The sequence below is a fragment of the Nymphalis io genome, chromosome 8 (assembly GCF_905147045.1).
Source record: "Nymphalis io chromosome 8, ilAglIoxx1.1, whole genome shotgun sequence".
Classification (NCBI taxonomy): domain Eukaryota; kingdom Metazoa; phylum Arthropoda; class Insecta; order Lepidoptera; family Nymphalidae; genus Nymphalis; species Nymphalis io.
The window spans coordinates 11,734,040-11,756,677 of NC_065895.1; the positions used below are offsets into that span (position 1 = coordinate 11,734,040).

General features: G+C 33.0%; 2 protein-coding genes across 3 annotated transcripts; one reads left to right on the forward strand and one right to left on the reverse strand.

Moving 5' to 3' along the window:
• Window positions 1-833: 833 nt before the first annotated feature.
• On the reverse strand, window positions 834-4,325 carry LOC126770086 (leukocyte surface antigen CD53-like). The gene is made up of 5 exons (XM_050489242.1): window positions 4,220-4,325; window positions 3,960-4,148; window positions 3,051-3,221; window positions 1,799-2,008; window positions 834-1,361 (listed from the first exon to the last, which is right to left on the reverse strand). Exons 1-5 carry the CDS (start codon window positions 4,283-4,285, stop codon window positions 1,290-1,292), a joined length of 708 nt encoding a protein of 235 aa, XP_050345199.1. The 5' UTR covers window positions 4,286-4,325; the 3' UTR covers window positions 834-1,289.
• A 379-nt stretch (window positions 4,326-4,704) lies between these two features.
• LOC126770082 (CD63 antigen-like) lies at window positions 4,705-21,543 on the forward strand. 2 transcript variants are annotated; one of them, XM_050489239.1, is made up of 6 exons: window positions 4,705-4,815; window positions 5,012-5,119; window positions 5,697-5,888; window positions 17,372-17,542; window positions 20,182-20,406; window positions 20,920-21,543. In XM_050489239.1, exons 2-6 carry the CDS (start codon window positions 5,054-5,056, stop codon window positions 20,983-20,985), a joined length of 720 nt encoding a protein of 239 aa, XP_050345196.1. In that variant the 5' UTR covers window positions 4,705-4,815; window positions 5,012-5,053; the 3' UTR covers window positions 20,986-21,543. The 2 variants fall into 2 exon arrangements, with proteins under 2 accessions (XP_050345196.1, XP_050345195.1); XM_050489238.1 differs by lacking the exon at window positions 4,705-4,815 and having other exon boundaries at window positions 4,948-5,119.
• The last annotated feature ends 1,095 nt before the right edge of the window (window positions 21,544-22,638 follow it).

Genomic DNA, 22,638 nt, shown 5'->3' on the forward strand with positions numbered 1-22,638 from the left:
ACTACTGGCCAATGTGAGCGGAGGAAGTAGCTTATTATACGGCTAATGTCGGAATGTGTCTGTAAATTAAATAGCCATCGAAATATTGAACTTTATTCACCCAAACATACGTTAACAACATTACATAATTGTTTAGATCTTGTAAAAACAAAAAATAGTTCAACTGTTTACTATTTATTACGTCACACGCTCTACTAGAAATCTTCGTATGGAAAATGGGCGATAAAATTAGTATCCGAAAATGACTTTCTCAGCCTTTTCATTAGCTTTCACATACTTCTTGGTACTAAAGTTACTGGATTTTATAAAACAAATAAAAACCGTAATTTTGTAGTTAATTTTTTTACATGTTATAGACATTTTATTAAAACTATAAATGTTTTATCTAAAGAAAAACAGTATAGTTATCGTGTTAAAAGAAAATGCACACATTGAGTAAATACCTACCTATTTATAGTACGACGCTACTGTCATAAATAAATAATAAATAAAAGTTAATTAATTTTCATTTTTAACTTTAAACAGAAAGTGTTACTTTAGGGACTAAACATTAAGATTAATTTAATTGTGTTTAATAAATATTTAATAAAATACCATATATTTCACCCGTAATTATTGTCTTTTGTTAACGAATTAAGTTAATTCATGTATTTGAGTATTCAGAGTCCTGCAGTCTCTAGATCATGACGTTATATTAAATAATTGATAGAAAATAACATATATATAATTCATTTTAGCAAAATATTTAATCTAAAATAAAACTCGGCTAGAATAAATAAAGGATTGCAATAATAATAATAAAAATATTAGATAATTTTCTACAGACGGCTTGTCCTTGTGCGTGATATTGCGGGCGGACGCGGACCAGCCTTAATACCTATGACATTTCGAAGTCGGGTCTGAAAGTTAAAAAGAAAAAAAAATCAATGATGGACATACTTTTAGATCTTCGCCTTAGGAATCAAATTAGAAAAAAAAAACTGTATTTTACCAAATGATGTAACGAATGTGTCTGTTGTGTTGTGAGTTGTTAGCATATAGTTTCTAACTTCGAAAAAACGTATCATCACGACCTAGAGTTAACCAGCTCTAAACGTTTGTATTAATTAGTCATAAATACACTTGAATTTTAATTTTACTATTAGTAAGTATACAATTCTTAGTAATTAATGCAAAAAACAACTAACAAATTCTAAGTCAACTCATTTTATACATATATTTTGGATTGTGTTTGTCATTTATTTAATATCTATTTATTTTATATTGAACAGTTTTTAATTATAGAGTATTTAGGATTCAAGTTCAACTTCTTCAAATCTTGACCGGTATGCCAGCCATGCAGCTCCAGCTATTATTACTACCTGTAACAGTTTAAGAATAGTAGATATTATTTTTTTTTTTAAATAATGTTTTATTTCTATACTTACAGCTATACCAACTCCATCATAAAACCCCTACAAATTGAACGTATAACAGAAATTTTTAGGCTAGTTTCACCACGCTGGTCAAATATGAGTTGGTATACAATATAATACATTGCAGCACATTTTCATCTGACACATGCAGGTTCTCATAAATAATAAATACAATTCCTCATCTTAGCTCTTTCTTAAAAATGATAGAATATAATCAAATATCACATTAATAATTGTCTATGAAACTTATCTACAATACACGGTGAGTACCTAAACTAGTTACCTATTTTTAAGGTTAGATAATTGTATGCCAATCTTGCAATTATATTGAAATACATACTCAAAATTCATATATATCGTGTACTTGTGAGCGGTGTACTTACCTGTAAACTAGTGACAAAAGCCCCAGTAACGCCAACAGCATACGCATTGTATCCAAGCCATTCCCCAAGTACACTCGCACATCCAACGGTGTACGCATTTGCCGCTGTGCATTCGAAGGGAGATATAGTTCCGTAGTCAATGTGACAACAGCTTATTGGTATTCTATTAGGGTTCCAATCGTGGCGACCTGCGATGCCACAGCATTTGAACTAGGAAAATATATTTTAAAATTAAATTCGACACATATTAAAAATCCCTTCTATTTGAATTTCAGTCAAATTAAAGGACTAGACAATAGCACACTTGATATTATAGTGCGTAAGTATGTATTAAAACATAAATTCATTATTATGCAAATCTTTGCTGTCAGACCAATGCGACTTAGTCCAATGTAGGACTGAATTCGTAAAACCTAGCTTATTACGATATTCCTAAAAGTTCAAAAGTCAAATATTAAAAATAATGAAAAGTCACAAATCTATCCACGACATAAATAAATGGTTAATTAAAAAATAATTATATTATAAATATGAAATTATCATTCATATATTTATTATTAAGCCTCAAATAGAAAAGGTCATATTTCTTAATATACCTAGTTGTAATATAATAGTGGTGTAGTAATTTTGTGCAGGCCCGTCTCGGTGGGCATCACCTATTCATCAAATATTCTACCGCTAATTAGCAATACTTAGTATCGTTGCGTTCCGATTTGAAGGGGTTTTTTTATAGAATAGGAAGGCGGACGAGCATATGGGCCACCTGATGGTAATTGGTCACCAACGCCCATAGACATTGGCATTGTAAGAAATGTTAACCATCGCTTACATCACCAATGCGTCACCAACCTTGGGAACTAAGATGTTATGTCCCGTGTGCCTGTAATTACACTGGCTCCCTCACCCTTCAAACCGGAACACAACAATACCAAGTACTGCTGTTTTGCGGTAGAATATCTGATGAGTGGTGGTACCCAGACGAGCTTACACAAAGCTCTACCACCAGTATCAGAGTGAGCCAGTGTAAATACGCGCACAAGGGACATAACATCTCAGTTCCTAAGGTCGGTGGTGTATTGGCAATGTAAGGAATTGTTATTATTTCTTACATAGCCAATGTCTATGGACGGAGGTTACCGCTTACCATCATGTGTCTCATTTGCTCGTCCGCCTGCCTATGACATTAAAAAAATAATGTTGTAACTGAATTTACAGAAATTTTGCAACTAATAATCCCTTCCTTTAAACTTACTCCCATTTGTAAATCATCCCAGATAACAGCAACTTCTCTTCTACTCTCATAAAACTGTAGACTTTGTGACATTGGAGCCCTTATCTCATTGGCTGCATCGTTTTGTAGGCCGAATCCCAAAATCGTAATTGTAATCTCGAATACCAGTATAACCAAAAGAAGTACAACATACTGTAAAGTTACATATAGTATTTACACACAATGTTATTCAAATTATTAATAAGAAAATATGAGAAATATACTAATTAAATAGGACTTGTTATATTAAAAAAAACTAGCTGGTCAAAGGCTTACTCTCATCGTACCGAAAATTTTGGAGTTTATTCCACCGCGCTACTCGACGTTCAACAACAATACAAATTGCTAAATAAACATTTGGTAGAATTTCGTCCGCTGTACGTAAGTTACCTATCGATAATTTCCTTCACCACTGAGAACGCGATTAATTATAAACACAAATTAGTCAGGCACTTGAAAATTTAGTGCTGCTTACCCATAGTAAGTTCAGTTAAGCCCAACCCAATCTATTTACTGGATCAAATCGGCTGTGTTTAAAAAAAGACTAAAAATATATTTTTGAAATTCCTAATCGAGTCATATCATGACCATAGAAACGTTAATGTAAAATCATAATGCCTTATAAAATAAAATAGCTAACATAAGTCAACTGACAAATTCAGGTTTTTTATTTCTTAAATATATACTACCATTATATGACTTCTTAATCATACTATAATAATTGTTTACAAATAAAAGTTTTTAAAGTTGCTTGGTATTTCAAAAAGTATCAGCATTAATCTGTACGTTTGTTGAAATAATGATAAAATATTAGCAGACACCGATATAGCTTTTTAATATTCTACAATAAATAATATCACTTTAAATAAATGTCTACAGCATATTACTTACCCCTGCAATAAAGTAAAACTGTTCTGAAAAAGCTCCATAAAATCCAAGTAAAGAGGCAAGGAAGATGATCACAGCGGTCGCGATAATAAAACCAGATAAAGTAAAGAATCTCTTCGTCATCAAGGTATCATACTGATTAAAAGCAACCAGCACCACTACACCGATTATCAGAAGAGTTATTCCAGTTAGCTACAATAAATATTAATATTAAATTCACCTTTTATATAGGAATTAAATTAATGCATGACAACTATTCTTACCAAAAATAAACCGTTTATAGCTGCTAACAAATACCTTATTGATTTCAAGAACTTTGGTAGTTGCATTTTTTATAAGACGTAAGCACTTATTCAAACAAAACGTTCCGCGGTCTAAGAAAATATATGTGATAAGGTAACTGGAACTGAGATGATAATATTATATCAATCTCATTATCCCATATCTAAGTTATCTTGACATGTTCTTCTAATCTTGAGATGGTTTTTAATAAACGTTTTTAGAACTTAAAGATTTGTTTGAATATTATTTGTAACATTTACAATTTCACTGCCTGGTCTTGAGCAATGTAATTTCGCATATGCCAATAAAATCCAAACTTCAACTTATCATATCAGTTTATGGTTTATTTTTTCCAGAATCGTAGTTTTAAAAAGTTACGTATTTTTCTATCAAATAATAATAAGAACAAATGATTTTTTACTTAAAATTGAAAACAATATTTAGAGTGGCAATCTTAAATAATAACATAAGACTGTTGTAAGCTGGTAACATTAACAATTGCCGAGTTTCGTGGATCGTGGTAGCTGCGTGTTAAATATCGTTTGCTTCATCCAAAATAATATTTTTTTATTTGGCGGTAAGCTCAGGATTTTATTCGCAATTTAAAAATTACTATTTAAAGAATTATTATAAGCATAAATATATAACAAAAGAAAGTTGCGACGAATATTACTATCCTTGAAAGCTCGTTTGGCTGAGTCAACAACGCAAATCGATGTTTTGGCTTGTTATATGCGCAGCGAAAGGGAGTAAAAAATATTCTTTTGTTCCAGATAAAGTTTTATAATTAGAAAAGAAGAATAAGTGATTTAAAAATGGCTATTGGCGCAGGAATGTCTTGTGTGAAGTACTTGTTATTTTCCTTCAATCTTTTATTCGCCGTAAGTATTATTTTTCCTTAACTTTTTTTGACTTGAAGGTGGGTTGTAACGTGGGAATTTGTAACTTATTGAATAATTAAAAGACGAGAGCCTTAAATCTTAAAGCTTAGAATGCCAATTTGTTTTTTTTTGTGCATTCAAATCATGAAATCATTTTACACTTAATTATTGCACAATATAATATTTCGTATAAACTCGTTCCTACAAGTTTATATTAAAAAAGCAAATATTAAATTGAGTTCTAAACACTTTTCTTTTTCAAAGTTATTAATTTTATTTGTGACATTAGTAAAATACTGCCTTCAATTTTGATGTTAACATATGGTTGTTAATAGAATGTTTTTTTTTTCATAAAAGAAAAAACTAATATGTCTTATTTTTTATTTATGGAATACCAACATGAGTAGTTCATAAGATAACTAATTTATAACTAACAATAATTATTTTCTTAGAATCAAAATCAAATCTTTTCTTAAATATGTGTACTTAATGTACATAAAAATAATTTTTTTAATTAAAAAAAATGTTATAAAAATAAATTGCTTGCTTTCATTAAAGTATTGTATTTTGTTTTTAGATAACAGGATTGATAATCCTGATAGTTGGTGCCAAGTCAGAAATCAACGCTCATCCTTATGTTAGCCTGACCGATGAGAGTTTCTACACATCAGCTCCGGTAATCCTGATCATCGTTGGCCTGATTGTGTTTGTCGTCGCCTTCTTTGGATGCTGCGGTGCTGTTAAGGAGAACCACTGCATGATTGTAACGGTAAGTAATTAATATAATAATTATATTATACATTAACATTGCCTATCAGTGAACACTCACTTTAATCTAAGTATAATCAAGTCTGACCGACTTAGAAAACTAGGAAATCAATTTATGCAAGTATTACAATGTAATGTGTGGTGTAAAAAAAATACTTTTGTTGTTTCCTTTATCATTAAATTTTATTTGATATAAGAATAATAAATTTTAATAAAAAAAAGTTAATTGGTTAAGACAATAAAGAATATTTAATTATATTCCATGTCCAATCTTCAGACGAAGCTATGACGACGCAATCTGTAATATCTATATTGGAATTATCTTGTTTTTACAAGCAGTACTTGTAAACAATTCGATCTGAAATGGCATTCCGAGTCTTGTTTATTTTATATAGATAACATTGTGAATAATACACCATTCAAGTTATTGCAATTGTTTCACATATTGAATAGTTAGGTACAATGACTCAAACATTGAGACATATTTATAAAACATATCGATTCATTATTTGCTTACTGGTATAATTTATGACGATTTTTCATTGTAAATATAAAGGTAACTTACAAACTCATGCAGCTAGATTTTTTCATTGGAGGGAATCATGATAATTGTTATTATAAATTCACAGTGCTCTATCAACTTTGTTAACCAAAGCTTATTTATCCTGCCAAATGCACTGGCTCACTCTCGTGTTTGACGCTAAAATAACTGGGAAGTTGATACTTTGTCTTCATGAACACAATACCTTTCTTTATAGTGCATAGAATAAAAAACAAAATAACTCAATTGTTTATTGCGTAATATGGTAATTTAAATTCAATTTTAAATGAAGATGCAGTGTGAAGACCTACTGACGCATCGATCTATCTCTTTTGGCTTCAGTGTCGACGGTCGCGGGATCGATTATTTTAATATATGCTTCCTCGTAAACCTATCGTGTTAGCGGGGCGTGACCCATCGTGACGCATATATGTGGGTAGACGACACGTTGTTTACCTCGTGGTATTTAAAACAAAATTAGAATATAGACAATTTAATTGATGATTGATAAAACAAATCCAATTTTCACTGTAAAATATTTCTATTTTTCCATTTAGTTTTATTTTATTCGTATATGTTAATAATATAATTCAGAATTCGATATTGCAAACGCAACATAGTTGAAATGCTCGTTAAAACCTAGCGAAGCTTTTATAAATATTAATTAGATCATTTTTCCCGACTGTACTGGCCGTCCTCGCGTTTTGAGTCATTTGCCTTCCCGGCAAATATAAAAAAAAATAAAAAAAATCTTTTGATACACATCGTAATACTAATTTGAAAACATTATGTGCCATTATTTTTAATAAACTCTTAATATTCCTGTGCTATTATTGCCTTTTTTGCCCTAATTATTTACGAAATCAGACATCCGCATTATTTATTAATGCATTAAAATGAATAAGTAATTAACTTAATGTTTTTGAAAGCTAATGCGTCTTTAGATAATGGGGACTTTCCAGCAATATTGCGATATAATTATATTGGTAATTATGTTCTTTTGTAGTTCATTCTCTGTTTTTGCTATCTCATTATCATAGCGGAAACCGGAAATGCTTGTACTATTCTAAAAAAACATTCATATTTATACCCATTGAGCTGTTCAAATGATCAAACAATTGAATAAACACAACATAATAACATAACTTGCTACCGGTCCCGGCTTCGCACTAGTTGAATAAGCGTCTAAAACGTATAAATAATATTATACAATGTTGTATATAAATGAAAAGTCGAGATGGCCCAGTGGTAAAAACGCGTGAATCTTAACCGATTAACGTGGTTTCAAACCCGGCCAAGCACTTCTGAATTTAAATGTGCTTAATTTCTGTTTATAATTCATCTCGTGCTTTTCGGTGAAGGAAAACATCGTGAGGAAACCTGCATGTGTCTTATTTCATCGAAATTCTGCCACATGTGTATTCTACCAACCCGCACTGGAGCAGCGTGGTGGAATAAGCTCCAAAACCTTCTCCTCAAAAAAGGGAGAGGAGGCCATAGCCCAGCAGTGGGACATTTACAGGCTGTTACTGAATATTATACATATAACTCTATTGGTTAAAGATCCCAGCCGTTATGATTTTTTCCGAAATCTTCAACGACCAACCAATCGTCATATTCCTATTTAAGATTCCCCATGAATTTGAGATTATCGTCTTCAGACAGACAGCGACAGCACTTTGCATCATAAGATGTGACGAAGCACAGTCAACCAGTTAAAAAGTTATAATGATATAAAGAAAACAAAAATGTAAAATCAATCTCAATATATACTTTTCAACTAAGATTATACAACTGGTATATACTGGTGGTAGGGCTTTGTGCAAGCTCGTCTGGGTAGGTACCACCCACTCATCAGATATTCTACCGCAAAACAGCAATACTTGATATTGTTGTGTTCCGGTTTGAAGGGTGAGTGAGCCAGTGTAATTACAGGCACAAGGGACATAAAATCTTAGTTCCCAAGGTTGGTGGCGCATTGGCTATAAGCGATGGTTGACATTTCTTACAATGCCAATGTCTATGGGCGTTTGGTGACCACTTACCACCAGGTGGCCCATATGCTCGTCCACCTCCCTATTCTATAAAAAAAAAAAAAACTAGACTTTTACAAGTACTTCTAAATCGACATTTCACAAGATTAAGAAGCCCTTGTGACCGAATTATAAGGACTCGCCAATAGCGCGGCAAATCTTACGTGTTTATGTGTTTGGGGAAATGCCTATTCTTTCATTATCATATTTCGATGTGATGGCAATTTGACAATATCGAGGAAATATTAGAAGCACAACCAATTACAACCACAAGAAAGCAACTACACCAACTTCTTAACCTCGGGCTTCTACTAAGAATTATATGACGGAAACCCACTTTTATTGGTTGACCCACTTTTAGTAGCTCGATCTGGGAATTCAACCTGCGGATCTACGGAGCCCTGTAAGCTACATAATTACTAGATTTGCGAGGTTTCTTTATCAAAAATATAAATATTCTTTATTCAAGTTGTCTCATAAAATATGAAAATAAGATTATGAAACCAATTATAAGCGAATCCGACTTCTCTGTGATTTAGACACAACTTTATACTTGCTCAGATGAAAAATAACAACTTTCAAATTTCGATTTCTCGTCTGCAATACTCCAAATATCATTTCGATAAAAGTGTCACAATATTAATTAAGGGTATAATATGCTAAATCTCAGATCAAAACTCGGTATCCACTTTTCGGAAGCTTATCTTAGTGATTATAGTCTAATCTATAATCAGCTTCTAAAATTAAAGTCCTAAATGTTTTGTCTGTGTACTAGTTGTAATCAGATAAAAGAACCGGGTCAAATATACATTCTTATTTGTCTTATAAAAGGATGTAAAAAACAATGTCCTGCATGACTGACTGACTGATTTTGCATAACACGTCACGTAAAAATGTTGTTAAATACGTTTTAGTAATTACAAACGTCTAGAACAAACGATTGTAAACTCACTGAAACTATTGGTATTTAATACTCCGCAAGCGAGACCGCCTCTATAAGTTTTATCCTTACTAATATTATAAATATTGTTTGTTTCTTTGTAACTTTTTCACGTCTTAACTACTCAAGTGTAGAGAAAAAGACATATGGTACCAACACCTCATACGCTTGCGAAGCCGCGAGCGGGAATTTTTTGGCTTTATATTAATAATGAATTAAGTTACAAATTAAATTTATATTAAAACAAGAAAACGCCTATCAAAATACATCTTCGTTGTTCAATACCATAATGCTCGGGCTTAACGACCACAGGCATAATTATGCCACAGCAATTAATTAACCGTAGCCTAATTAGCACAGCACCTTGAGCACAATAACCGGGGGGAAGGGGAGTGCAGGCTGATATTCAACGGATCGGTATGATATGAATACCGCCCCTACAGGTATACGTATCATAATTTTCTTAGATTTTATTCATGATAGTCAGTTTTATATGTCTGTTACGTTTTTAATTTGATTAACATAACGTGGTTTAAAATATTTTTATGTATTTTAAAATTATGGTCATTTGTTTTTGACGTAATAATCTTCAGTTAAAATAGTCCTAATTAATAAAAATTAACGTTTGTCCTCCATGATTTCTTAAATTATTTACTAGCGAATCTTCATAAAAGATAGCATTTATTTGACGGTACTTTAAATAAATGACAATATTATAAATAACAGTTGCAAGTCTTGCTAACACCATCATACTGTCTAGCAAGTGAATTTCAATAAAAATATGATAAATGCATTAAATTCTTTTTTAAGTCCAAATATAATTACTGGTGGTAGATATTCTACCGCAAAACAGCAGTACATGGTATTGTTGTGTTCCGGTTTGAAGGGTGAGTGAGCCAGTGTAATTACAGGCACAAGGGACATAACATCTTAGTTCCCAAGATTGGTGGCGCATTGGTGATGTAAGCGATGGTTAATATTTCTTACAATGTCAATGTCTATAGGCGTTGGTGACCACTTACCATCAGGTGGCACATATACTCGTCCGCTTTCCTATTCTACAAAAAAAAACTTTTGTTTATAAAAATAACCGTGCCAATTATGTGATACCTCGAAAGATGTTTTAATAACAAAAGATATTTTGGTTTAAGCGTGATACGGTTGTACATAATATAACTTTTACGCTTCGACTTGTATATTATTTTGTTATATGGACAGATTGTACGGCGGAAATCCGATTAGTTAAGTTCTAAGAGTTCATTATTAGGGCTTCCGTTATTCAACTATTAAACAATACGAAACACGCGACATCTCTCATTACCCGACTACACTTAACTGTGATATTCCGTTGATTGAGTGAAGTTGGATTTCATTATGTACTTTACACTTACGGACTTATAAAAATTGCTTAGTGACTGATTAGTTGAAACATAGATTTGTCCCTTTCTATCATTATCGTGTTGACATTCGAAAGAAGAAGACACGGCATTGTTTAATTAATTGCTATACAGTGTTTATAAAGTAAGGCTGTTAATGTTCTAGCGAATGTCCCGTGAGAGTTGCAATATCTCTTTAATTATTATTTTTTGTAATCAATTTACTGCTGCACCATTTATTGTACTTTGGTGGTAGGTGAGTACTGTGGCAGCAACCTTTGAGGTACTGTCAACAACAACAATACCAACTATCAACTTAAAAGCTGCATATATATATATATATATATATATATATATATATATATATTAATTTGCGGTCGTGTTATACTGGCGTCCCATCGGACTAGCGAGGCACCTGTGTTTGTGCAACCGTGCCCTATAATATATTCTGCCTTACTATCGTGGCTAATTTTTATAATTGGCCGTTGTTGTCAAGCGATTTGGGATATTATTCGTATCCAATTGTAGATTAAAAATATCTTAAGTTTCCAAAGTCAGTGTTGCCATGGCATTATCCCTAACCAACATGGTTGATATTTCTTACGCCAATGCCTTTGGGCGGTGTATATAAAACTTAAACATTTATTTAGACCAAGAGCTTAAAATTACAGACATTTTTTCATATTTAACCTACAAACAAGCATTTAGTGGTTACATAACCCTATTTTAATAATTCAGCTTGGCCACAGGCACCAACATTAGAAGGTTTACAGAAATATAATTCTCTTTTAATGCAACATATCGTGTACGATTTCTTATAACGATTAATTACTGACCACAGCGTAGATATTTTATATTGGACCGTCTGTTTGTTTATTTTATAAGGCTGCTGATCCCGAGGGCCTAGGTTCAATCTCCGGGTCGGGCCAGTAAAAAGTTTTCAAGTTGGTTTTAATGCGTATTTTACACTCCACTGTAACGTAAAACCGTTTACCCTGCGTTGAACCCTCTCTGATCGTGTCGGAGCGCAATACTCTCGGATTATTAGAGTGATAGAGAGTGCTGCTGGTCATGCGCACTTAAGAAAAATTGGCAACGGTGACCGAAATCGGGCCGGAGCAAATTAATCGATTTACCTTTTGCCTGTAGCTGCGATCGCTTGAACATACAGCACCCTTTAACGTGTAGTAAATATTAAAAACCTGATGACGATATAATATAGACTTAGGAAACGCTTTATGAGTTTAATTTTGATAAGTCGCTAACTATTTCATTTTCTTCTTATAAATTGTAACGTAAATCAGAATATATCTGTTCAGTACTCTTATATTATTATTTTTTATATTAACCTTATTTTTATAAATGTGAAAGTACGTTTGTATGTATGTAGGTATGTCCTTCAATCAGATTTAATTTATGTCCAGCGAGACGACGGCCTCGCTTACCTCTTACGGTAGTATGTAAATAAAATCAAAGTTGGCTAAAAATCTCTTTAAAATATTTTTCTCAATTTATAATACATTTCGACTTGATCTCTTAAAGGATATTATACGAATATTATAAATGTAAAATTTGATGTAAATGTTGACGATTCTTACTCGATCACGCAAAAACAGCTGAACAGATTACGATGGAATATAAATAGTTTATAACTTGACTTAACACATGCTACGTAACACCTGACCACCCACCGCATCGATGCAAGCGGAAGCTAGAAGATATAAACAAAGTATATAGGCATAAAAGCTTTAACGTAAATTCTTAAAAATCAAACAACTCAAAATTAGTATTAAATGTAGTTTAACTGATTAGCAATACATTTAATGGGATGATATCTATATTAAGGCTTCAGTTTTATGTCTCATAAATATTACGTCACAGTGTCTTCGTTAACATAATGCAGGTTGCATTAAAATGATTTCGAGTGAAACCTGTTCGACGACACGATAAATGCGGCCATTTAAATATCGTTATTTCACAAATTTAATGTTGCAATATTATAACTGATAGTAAAAAATGCTTAAAATCTCCGTGTTGTTTTCGCTTGTTCTTCTCGGTTCTTATACATTGAATAAATTAATTTGAATTTAGAAGCTCAGGAAGCGAGTTAGACGTCCAATATGCTTATTAAAAACAAAAAACAATCACAGCCTTCTATCGTATATAAAATAATCCTCACTCTTAAAGCCTTTTGCATGCGAAAGGTAACAATAACAATTTTACTAGCAGTTAAAAGTAGACCGCAAGCAATTGAAAAGATTAGAATCCGTGACCTCTGACACGTTGGTCGTCTCATCTCCTAAACGGACGCTTCCTTTTCTTTAATTTGATGTTAATAGGTCCATTTGAGTTCGTGTGTGTTCGTGTTTATGAAAGGTGTCGTATGTGTTCATCTTTCATTTTAAAGAATAAGAAGGGAAGGAATTTAAGAAACGATTCGTTTTGCTTACCGATAATAGAATTAACTAAAAGGCGGTACAACGTTGGTGTCTTCAAATCCAGAGTGAACAGGATTTTTCTAGGCAAGCGTGCCACATCCTAGACCGTGTCTATGCTTAACATCAGGCAAGACAACGGTCAAACGCTGGCCTATTAATGATAAAAAACGTTTTATAATAAACAAATGAATGTGACCTAAGGACATATAGTAACGAATTTTAAGGCTCAATACTCAGTTAACACTCAACGGGCATTTATCGACCACAGCTGTCGAAAGCTGAAAAAAATACCAACACAATCTGATTGGTACGTTCAAATATTCAATTATAACCGGAATGAAACATTGTATGCGTATGCGCACAAGACAAGACTATAATTGGTTAAAGGAATACACATAATAAAAGAAAGTACGACCAACTTTGTAAGCATATTTTGATCAACACTTTTTTATATAAAGTTAACAAAACTGAAATAATTATTATATATAACGCATATGTTGTTCTGTACAAGGTTAAATAGATAATAAGTGTGCAGTTAGTATTCATTGATATCCATGTAGAATATATAATTTTGTTGTGTTATTATTATTACATATGATATAATTGTTGAAATCTGCTAACTACTGAGTTTCTATCTCAAAAACTTTAAAATACCTATTTAATTTGATCACATTTGTTCGACGTAAGTATTTTCGGAATCTAAGAAATAGGTCGGTTTTTATATATAATTCACGTAAGTATTAGTGTGGCTTAGCGTTCGAGAATATTCATTTGATTGCAACATAATATATATTTAGCATTAGACCACGAAAAAAATATATCTGATTACGTCTGTCGTGCTTCATCTAAGAAGTTAATTGGGTGCAATCGATTAATTACTTGTACATACAGTTGTTACGTACGGTATTATTTATTTCAGTCAGCGACATCGTAAATGTGTCAGGCCTATCTTAAAAAAAAACATTTATAGTTATAAAAGAAAGTAAGTAAGACTGGATTTTAAAACCTGTTATCTTTTAAAGAATATTGTGACGTCATGGAATGGCTTCAATAATTATGTTATTAAAGCCTTGATTGTCTGTTGCATTGTTTAATTAGTATACAAATAATGAAAGGTAAAACATATCAAATCAATCTGCATTCTAGGGTTACCAGAATTAAAATTCACCGGAGAAGTCAATTGTTAAAAGTAGCATTAGTATATATCTACTTTCATTCGTTTACATATAATCGACGCTAATTTTAAAACACGTTAATGATTATCATCATAGATGAATCATTAACTCAACCACATTCTCTATTAGTAGAATAATAATAGTGTTTTTTTATAAGTTATGTATAAAATCAGTACATATTCAATAACATACATATTGCATTTATATTCATTTACATAGAGTATCATGTATGTATTTATATAACGAACGGCCATAAGTGCTCCGATAAGAACTATTTTCGAAGCACTCGTGATACGCGTTTACGATGCTCACTATCTAGTACTGAAGCTGAAACATAAATAACTACAATGTATATACATTTATAAATCAATGTAATTTACCGATTTATTAATTAACATTTTTATGTGCCGTCGCTTGTTTTTGAAATTTCATCTAGGACGGCGACAGTTTAAACTCGAAACGATTTCTCGAATTTAGTAAGTAAGTGATCTGATAAGTACACCTAAATAACGATAAATCAATATTTACATTTAATTCTCGAAGTAATTTAATTTTTAACCGACTTCACAAAGTAGGGATGTTCTCAATTCGGTTAAAATTTTTGATTGGAAGATTATACTTTCCGTTAGGTACCATTTATATTTAAAGAAAAAATATTAAATCACAGCATATTGTATTGTATAAATAATAAAAGTTAAAAAAAATTAAACGCCTATTAAGTAATCAGTCTGCTCAAAAAACATGAATATCCTATTATAACAAAATTAATAGAATGATAGTGAAGTAATAATAATCAATATATTCGCGTTTTGAATTTCATAATATAAATATTATGTATAAGTGAGACAACAGTACAGCAACAGCCTGTTAATGTCCCACTGCTGGGCTAAGGCCTCCTCTCCCTTTTTGAGGAGAAGGTTTGGAGCTTATTCCATCACGCTGCTCCAATGCTGGTTGGTAGAATACATGTGGCAGAATTTCAATGAAATCAGACACATGCAGGTTTCCTCACGATGTTTTCCTTTACCGTCAAGCACGAGATGAATTATAAACATAAATTAAGCACATGAAAATTCAGTGATGCTGGCCCGGGTTTGAACCCACGATCATCAGTTAAGATTCACGCGTTCTAACCACTGGGCCATCTCGGCTACAAGACACTCGGGAGACAAGCACTATGAGTAAACTTATTATGATTCAGCTACAATTTGTAAAATCCTGATTATTTTTTCCTTATTTATTACCCACAGATAAAATAGTGCCTTGTCATAGTGCCTATCATTTTGATATATAACGTAATGAAAAGTACCTATAATATTCGAAAAAATACCCGAACTATAATTATTTGTTGTTAGATATATATTTAGAATTCGGAACAAGTACAATTAATAAATATCTCTGGCCATTCTCAAGGAAGACTAGCCAACTGCGCAGGACATATTATTATAGTGCACAAGTGTGTGTGTTACACAGGTGCCATTTTGGTTTTTTTTTACACCAATAAACTGATACTTTTTACTAGAAGGAAGACCTGTCGTAACATTCAGAGTATTTTATTTTTAATCTGTATTTTGCAACGTTAAAATTATTAGCTTAACACTAAGTAAACTTATAAAAAAAATTATCAGTGTATTTGTTGACTTTGGTCGTGATATTTATTAAAATCGATCACAGTGTGTATTTAAAAAAAATACAAACGTCTTCACAATGGATGATGCGGTTGATTGAAGACTAACCTTGATATGGTGACTGTAGTTTCCTCTGTCCTTTATAACTAGGTTGTTTCTATGACATATATATGCAAAACCTTTTAAAAATAATGTACGCCTTTGAATCCATTTTTGTAAAGTGATATTGTATATGAAGAAACCTTAATGATTCAAATTAATAAATTTGCTTAATATGGAAGTACGAAATATACCTATGGTAATCATTAGCAGATATATTAGTAACCCACTGCTGGGCTCAGTTAAAGGTTATTCTACTATATCGGTGTATAGAACTTTATTCTCATTACGACAACGTCATTTACATGAGAACTTATATCTAAATTATAAATATAACAATTCGTTCGGATCAGCAAAACAGATGAGATAACAGTTTCAATGAATTATTTTAACAGAGAAACGTTACAGAATATGGTTATAAAGTCGAGATTTAAACATAGGAAAATTTGTTAGAGTTTTTACTTGTTTAGGTAAATTGTTATAAAGTTTTGCTCCTTCAAAAATAATCATCATCTACATAGAGTTTTTTTCGTTATATTTTCCTTCATCTCTGAGTATGACATATATTATAAATACATAGCGGCATACAAAACAATAGAACTTGTTCGGACTTGAACTTGCAATCTCAGATTACAATACACGTTATCCAATCATCTGAGCTATCTCAGCTCTCATGTAAGACGTGACGTAAAATAGTAATATGGAGGTTCGTGTCCCCTCTTAATAGATAACAACAGTACTGCAATTTATCTATCAAATCTTGCTTCTTAAGCGTACGTATCCCAAACGACTTTTGACTTAAAAATTATTTTATCAAATAATAAGTAAGATTCACTAAATATAAAAATAAAATACATGAAAATAGTGTATAATAGTTTTATAAGAATTTTACTGTATGTAGAACTGCCTTGTTAGTCTAGCAAGCTATCTCATAAACCCCGTATAATAAACTAAATTAGACCCCCGCAATAAAAAACTCTTGCCTCGAAAAACACGTAAAGCCGTTGGTGCCGCGCCTGATATCTGTCCGGTCGTGTCGGATTGCTGACCCGTTGGATTATGAGAGAGTGCACCTGTGTTTGCCCGCACACACTAGCACTGTAATTCCTGCAGTTCAGTTTTGAAAATGGATGCCGTGACCGGTCAAAGGGACACCATAATCAACATGTATTTGTTCCCCGCTTAGAAAAACTAACACAATATCTTACCAATAAATATTTAAAAGCATAATTATTCAACAAGACTTGTTTTTAGTTTTCAGTGTTCCTGCTGATGATATTCATAGCTGAGCTCGCGGTCGGCATCGCTGGTTATGTGAAGCACACGGAGCTTGAAACATCCATAGTGCGCACTCTCAACGCATCGATCCAGCAATACTCGACCGACCCGGACATCAAGAAAAACTACGACATTATCCAGACTGATGTGAGTTATTCTTACTTAATATAATATATGTGCATTCAATACCTTAACTCAGGGTGTGGAAATTGGGGAAGACCATTAATCTGGACCGTTCTTGCATAAAAACTGTAAATTAACTTTTAAACTGTTTTCCGATTTTTTTGAGCTACAAAAAACATCAGTCGAATGTGTTAAACGTTCATTTTCATCGGTTAATTCGATCAAAATGTATCGTCTTCAATCAAATTTAAAGAAACCGAAATCAACCAATTAAATATCTAATAACATATGAATCAGTGACTTATTATTTAATTTATGTTTTATATAGAACATTTTTAAATTGAATAATTTCTTACGTTAAATACGAATATTGTAAATATTTTTTATTTTACTTTCGAATCAAATTTGGTTTTATTGAGCCTTTTTTATTTTAAAAATATCGTAATATTTTACGCTTTAAACCTGTATCCAAAATATAAATTTTATATCTAATCTCTATTCAAATGGGTTGGTTCAATGAAAGTGAGTAAAAATAAAAGAAAACAGCAGCTCGTGAAACTAAAACTCTCTGGACTCTCAATAAAAAAATGTAGTTTTAAAACCGTTTTAAACCAATTGCTAATAGAAAGGAAAATAGCAAGAAGTAGTAGATCTGCAGATGCGAAAGAGAGAGCTGGTTATTCCTGACTGGCCTTGCCAGACCGGGTACGGGCCTCGGGGTTTTGCCCCCTTTACCCGGGCTGTTCCTCACCGGCAAGTAATGTTGCCGTGTCTTTTCATTTTGGCCCGAAGGGCCAGCATCTCAGTGACTGTTGTGATGGTGCGAAATAATTGTGATCAGTTTGTTACAAAAAAAAACTCATCTATCCTTACATGAAAACACTGAGTCGAATTATGTGCAATAACAATTTTCTGCTGAACTACTTTCATGGGTTTCCAACCCTAGACCCTAGAAAACACGTAGCCATGCAAATGATAAATGGAGACAAAAAAGTGAAAGTAACTGTTTCACAAATAACAATTGTAATAATATAATGCGTGTAATGACGACCCTTGACGCGTAACGTTTTGCAATACACACATTATATGACCACGACAACTTCCTGTAAAATCATTGTTTAAATATGTCGTTATGTTCTTTATTTCACTTAAATCATCACTATTATATAAAATAAAATATTCATACTGTTATTTATTTTGTAATATAAAAGAACAAATTGTTTATATATATACACTATAGAAATAAGAAAATGAACACCGACAATTGTCTTGTTTTTTGGGCTTCTTGATGGTGAATGATAAATCTATCATTATTTACATCGTCAACGAGCCAGCAACTTTGGTAACTAATATGTTATATAAATAATATCCTGGAACATTATTTACACACGGCCATCTGATCCCAAATTCAGCTTGTACAGAGCTTGTACTATGGAAACCAGACAACTGATATACTACATATACTACTTTTCTTTTGTAAATACACACTTATATAGATAATTACACCGGGACTCAGGACAAACCGACATGTTCACGCACACAAATGTCTGTCCTGGGTGGGAATCGAACCCACAACCTTCGGCGTGAAAGGCAAGGTCTACCAACAACGCCAACCGGCCCCTCAAATGTTATGTACCTATAGATACACTGGCTTCCCTTCAAACAGAACACAACAGTTAGTAGATAGTATTGTTGTTTGGCGGTAGAATATGTTATGAGTGGGTGGTACCCAGACGGGCTTACACAAAGCCTGATAGGGCACGCAAGTTGGTAACAAAAGTTGGAACATGAACACTGTAACGTGTATTTAATTGAACAAAGTAGGGGTATTTATAGCAGCTATACAATATCTTTACAATAACATTATGTATTGTCTATATAACATTGATACAACTTAAAAAACTTGTAGCATCAACTTTGTGACTCCGAAGAGTGCATCCTTTCGGGGGCAAAATATTTGTTTCTATAATAAAATGGCAAAATCCAAAAAAATATATAGCGCAGATATTTATAATATATACAGGTTGACAGATGAGGACATTGTGTATAATTGCCTATCTATTTGCTTTAGAAGAGCCGAGATGGCCCAGTGGTAAGAACGCGTGAATCTTAACCGATGATCGTGGGTTCAAACCGGGGCAAGCACCACTGAATCATCTAAAAATCAGTGCTGTGCATTAGCACAGCTTATACTGAGATTGAACCCCTTGCTACCTACACTGTATTCTTTAAATTTAATTATTTTTCTTCTGTATAATCTATGTAATGTATGTGTGTAGCAAAATAAATGGTTTAAAAGGTAAATGTTTAAATGAATTTTCATGTGCTTAGTTTGTGTTTATAATTCATCTCATGCTTGATGTTGAAGGAAAACATCGTGAGGAAACCTGCATGTGTCTAATTTCACTGAAATTCTGCCAAATGTGTATTCCATTAACTCGTATTGGAGCAGCATTGTAGAATAAGATCTAAACCTTCTCTTCAAAAAAAAAAAAGAAGAGGTCTTAGTTCAACAGTAGGACATTCACAGGATGTAATTACAAATTAATCCTGTAAGTAATTTTGGAATTAGTTTGGCAGTATTGACATATGCTCTGAACAGTAGTGGAATAACTCCTTAAGTACAGGAGTCTTTTAATTATATATTATATTTAATTCAACAGATGCAATGTTGCGGTATATACGGTGTGTCGGACTGGAAGGCGAGCGGACAACCCATCCCGGCCACGTGCTGCGCCGGACAGGAGATCACGAACAACATGACCGTCGACTGCACTCCCGACTCCCCCAGCATCCACAAGAAGGGCTGCCTCGACCTGATCCTCAACTACATGAAAGAACTAGCGCTCGTCCTGGGTGGAGTTGGACTTGGAATTGCATTTGTGCAAGTAAGTATTTTCAAATATAATTGAATTCAGTTCAGATCAGACCCAACATCCCAATGTGACCTTCGAGTTTAATTTGCCAATCCCATCATATATACCTTATGGCTGTTATCTGTACTCCAAGAAAAGATAACATTTAGTCTATTCCAACCGCAAAACAAATAAACAAATTAATGCGATATAAATGGTCGAGATCTTGAATTATCTATGATATTAATTACGGATTCGCGAAAAAATGGCGTTTTGAACGCCGACGAGGTTGTTATCGGAATTTTGGAAGTAAAGTAGATATAAATATTCGAACGGAATATTATATGTAACAGTTATTATTATATTAATAAATCGCACGGAATATGCGAATCTAAGTATTTATTTTTTTAACTTTACTTTGTTTGGAAAAGATTATTTAAATACTTGATTTTTTGGTCGAAAAATAAATGAAGTTTGAAATAAAGTTTATTATTTTGTTTAAACATAAATGTTATTTCTGTTTATTTATATAACGCATTGTTTCAGCTGCTCGGAGTCGTATTCGCATGCTGTCTCGCTCGCTCGATCCGCAGCCAGTACGAGACTGTCTAAATAAGTTCGGCGTCATCTACGTTTTATAGCGATTCCATTATAGTTTATATAAATTGATCTGTTCATAACATGTTGTGATTAAGTGAAAGTCCAATGTTTTGTTATTTTTATAATTTGAATATTTAATTTTGTAATTAATTATTTTTATATTTTATTCCATACAAATATATTTCAACAGAGAAATATGTATTCAGTACTGGTAAACATCATTAATGTATCAGCTTAGACGACGTGAAGCACAAAGATCACAGAGTGCTCAGGATAGAAGACTGATTTTCAAATAGCAACGGATTTTCGAATGCCAAAACAATTTCATCACATGCACTTCGTAAATTATATAATGTTTAAAATTTTAATATTTAGAATTTAGTAAATGTATTCTACTATCTCTTCTACGTAGTTTTATGCACGTTTGTATTGGAGGAGGTTTATGAGATGCACAAGTTTGAGTATTATGATCTCAAATTTTGCATCTTATAAAACAATATGTGGAGCAAAGTATATTGGAAGTGTTTCTTAGTATTTATATTTACATCAATAAATCTGTATATGATGGTAGTTTTTGTTTTATTTGAATATTAAACGTCAAATAAATGAAAATATATTTAAAACAGTTAAATATGCTATAAAGTGAGATGGCCCAGTGAACGCGTGAATCTTAACCGATGATCGTGGATTCAAACCCGGACAGGCACCACTGACTTTTCATGTATTTAATTTGTATTTATAATTCATCTCATGCTTGACGGTGAAGGAAAACATCGTGAGGAAGTCTGCATGTGTCTAATTTCACTGAAATTCAGCCACATATGTATTCCACCAACCTGCATTGGAAAAGCGTGGTGGAATAAGCTCCCAACTTTCTCAAAAAAGGAAGTCTTAGCCCAGCAGTGGGACATTCACTGGCTCCTACTGTATTGTACTGTAAATATGGTAAGGTAGACCCAATTCCATGAGTATTATTTATGAAAATGATTACATATTATAGCTTGTTCAATTGCATTGCGGTAAATTTATTTACTAAACAATTGTTTCATCGACGCCTTTTTTTTTATAGAATAGGAAGGCGGACGAGCATATGGGCCATCTGATGGTAAGTGGTCACCAGCGCCCATAGACATTGGCATTGTAAGAAATGTCAACCATCGCTTACATCACCAATGGACCACCAACCTTGGGAACTAAGATGTTATGTCCCTTGTGCCTGTAATTACACTGACTCACTCGCCCTTAAAACCGGTACACAACCGGAATACAGAACTGCTGTTTCCTGTAGAATATTAGTGCAAGCTCGTCTAGGTAGGTACCACCCACTCATCAGACCGTGCAGATAAGCTCTCCTCAGGGGATTTTTTTTACGCTGGAAAAACGCATTACGTGTTTCCTCCAGATTAACAATGGGGGGTATGTGGGGCTCGCCGGTTTCCAAGGCGCTGAGTGCGCCCTGAACATCGGAATACCCACTAAAAAACCAGCGGTACCCTTTCCGTCTTAACGAGGAGCGCCACAGGATCGCTTTCGCATGCTACCGTGATGCTTTGACGGCCGGCCCTCCTCAGGGGTTCCCCTGAGGAGGGCCGGCCGTCAGAGCTAACCTAACGAATATATTACAAACGAATACAGACAGAGGTTTACCAGTTGAAATGAAAACCG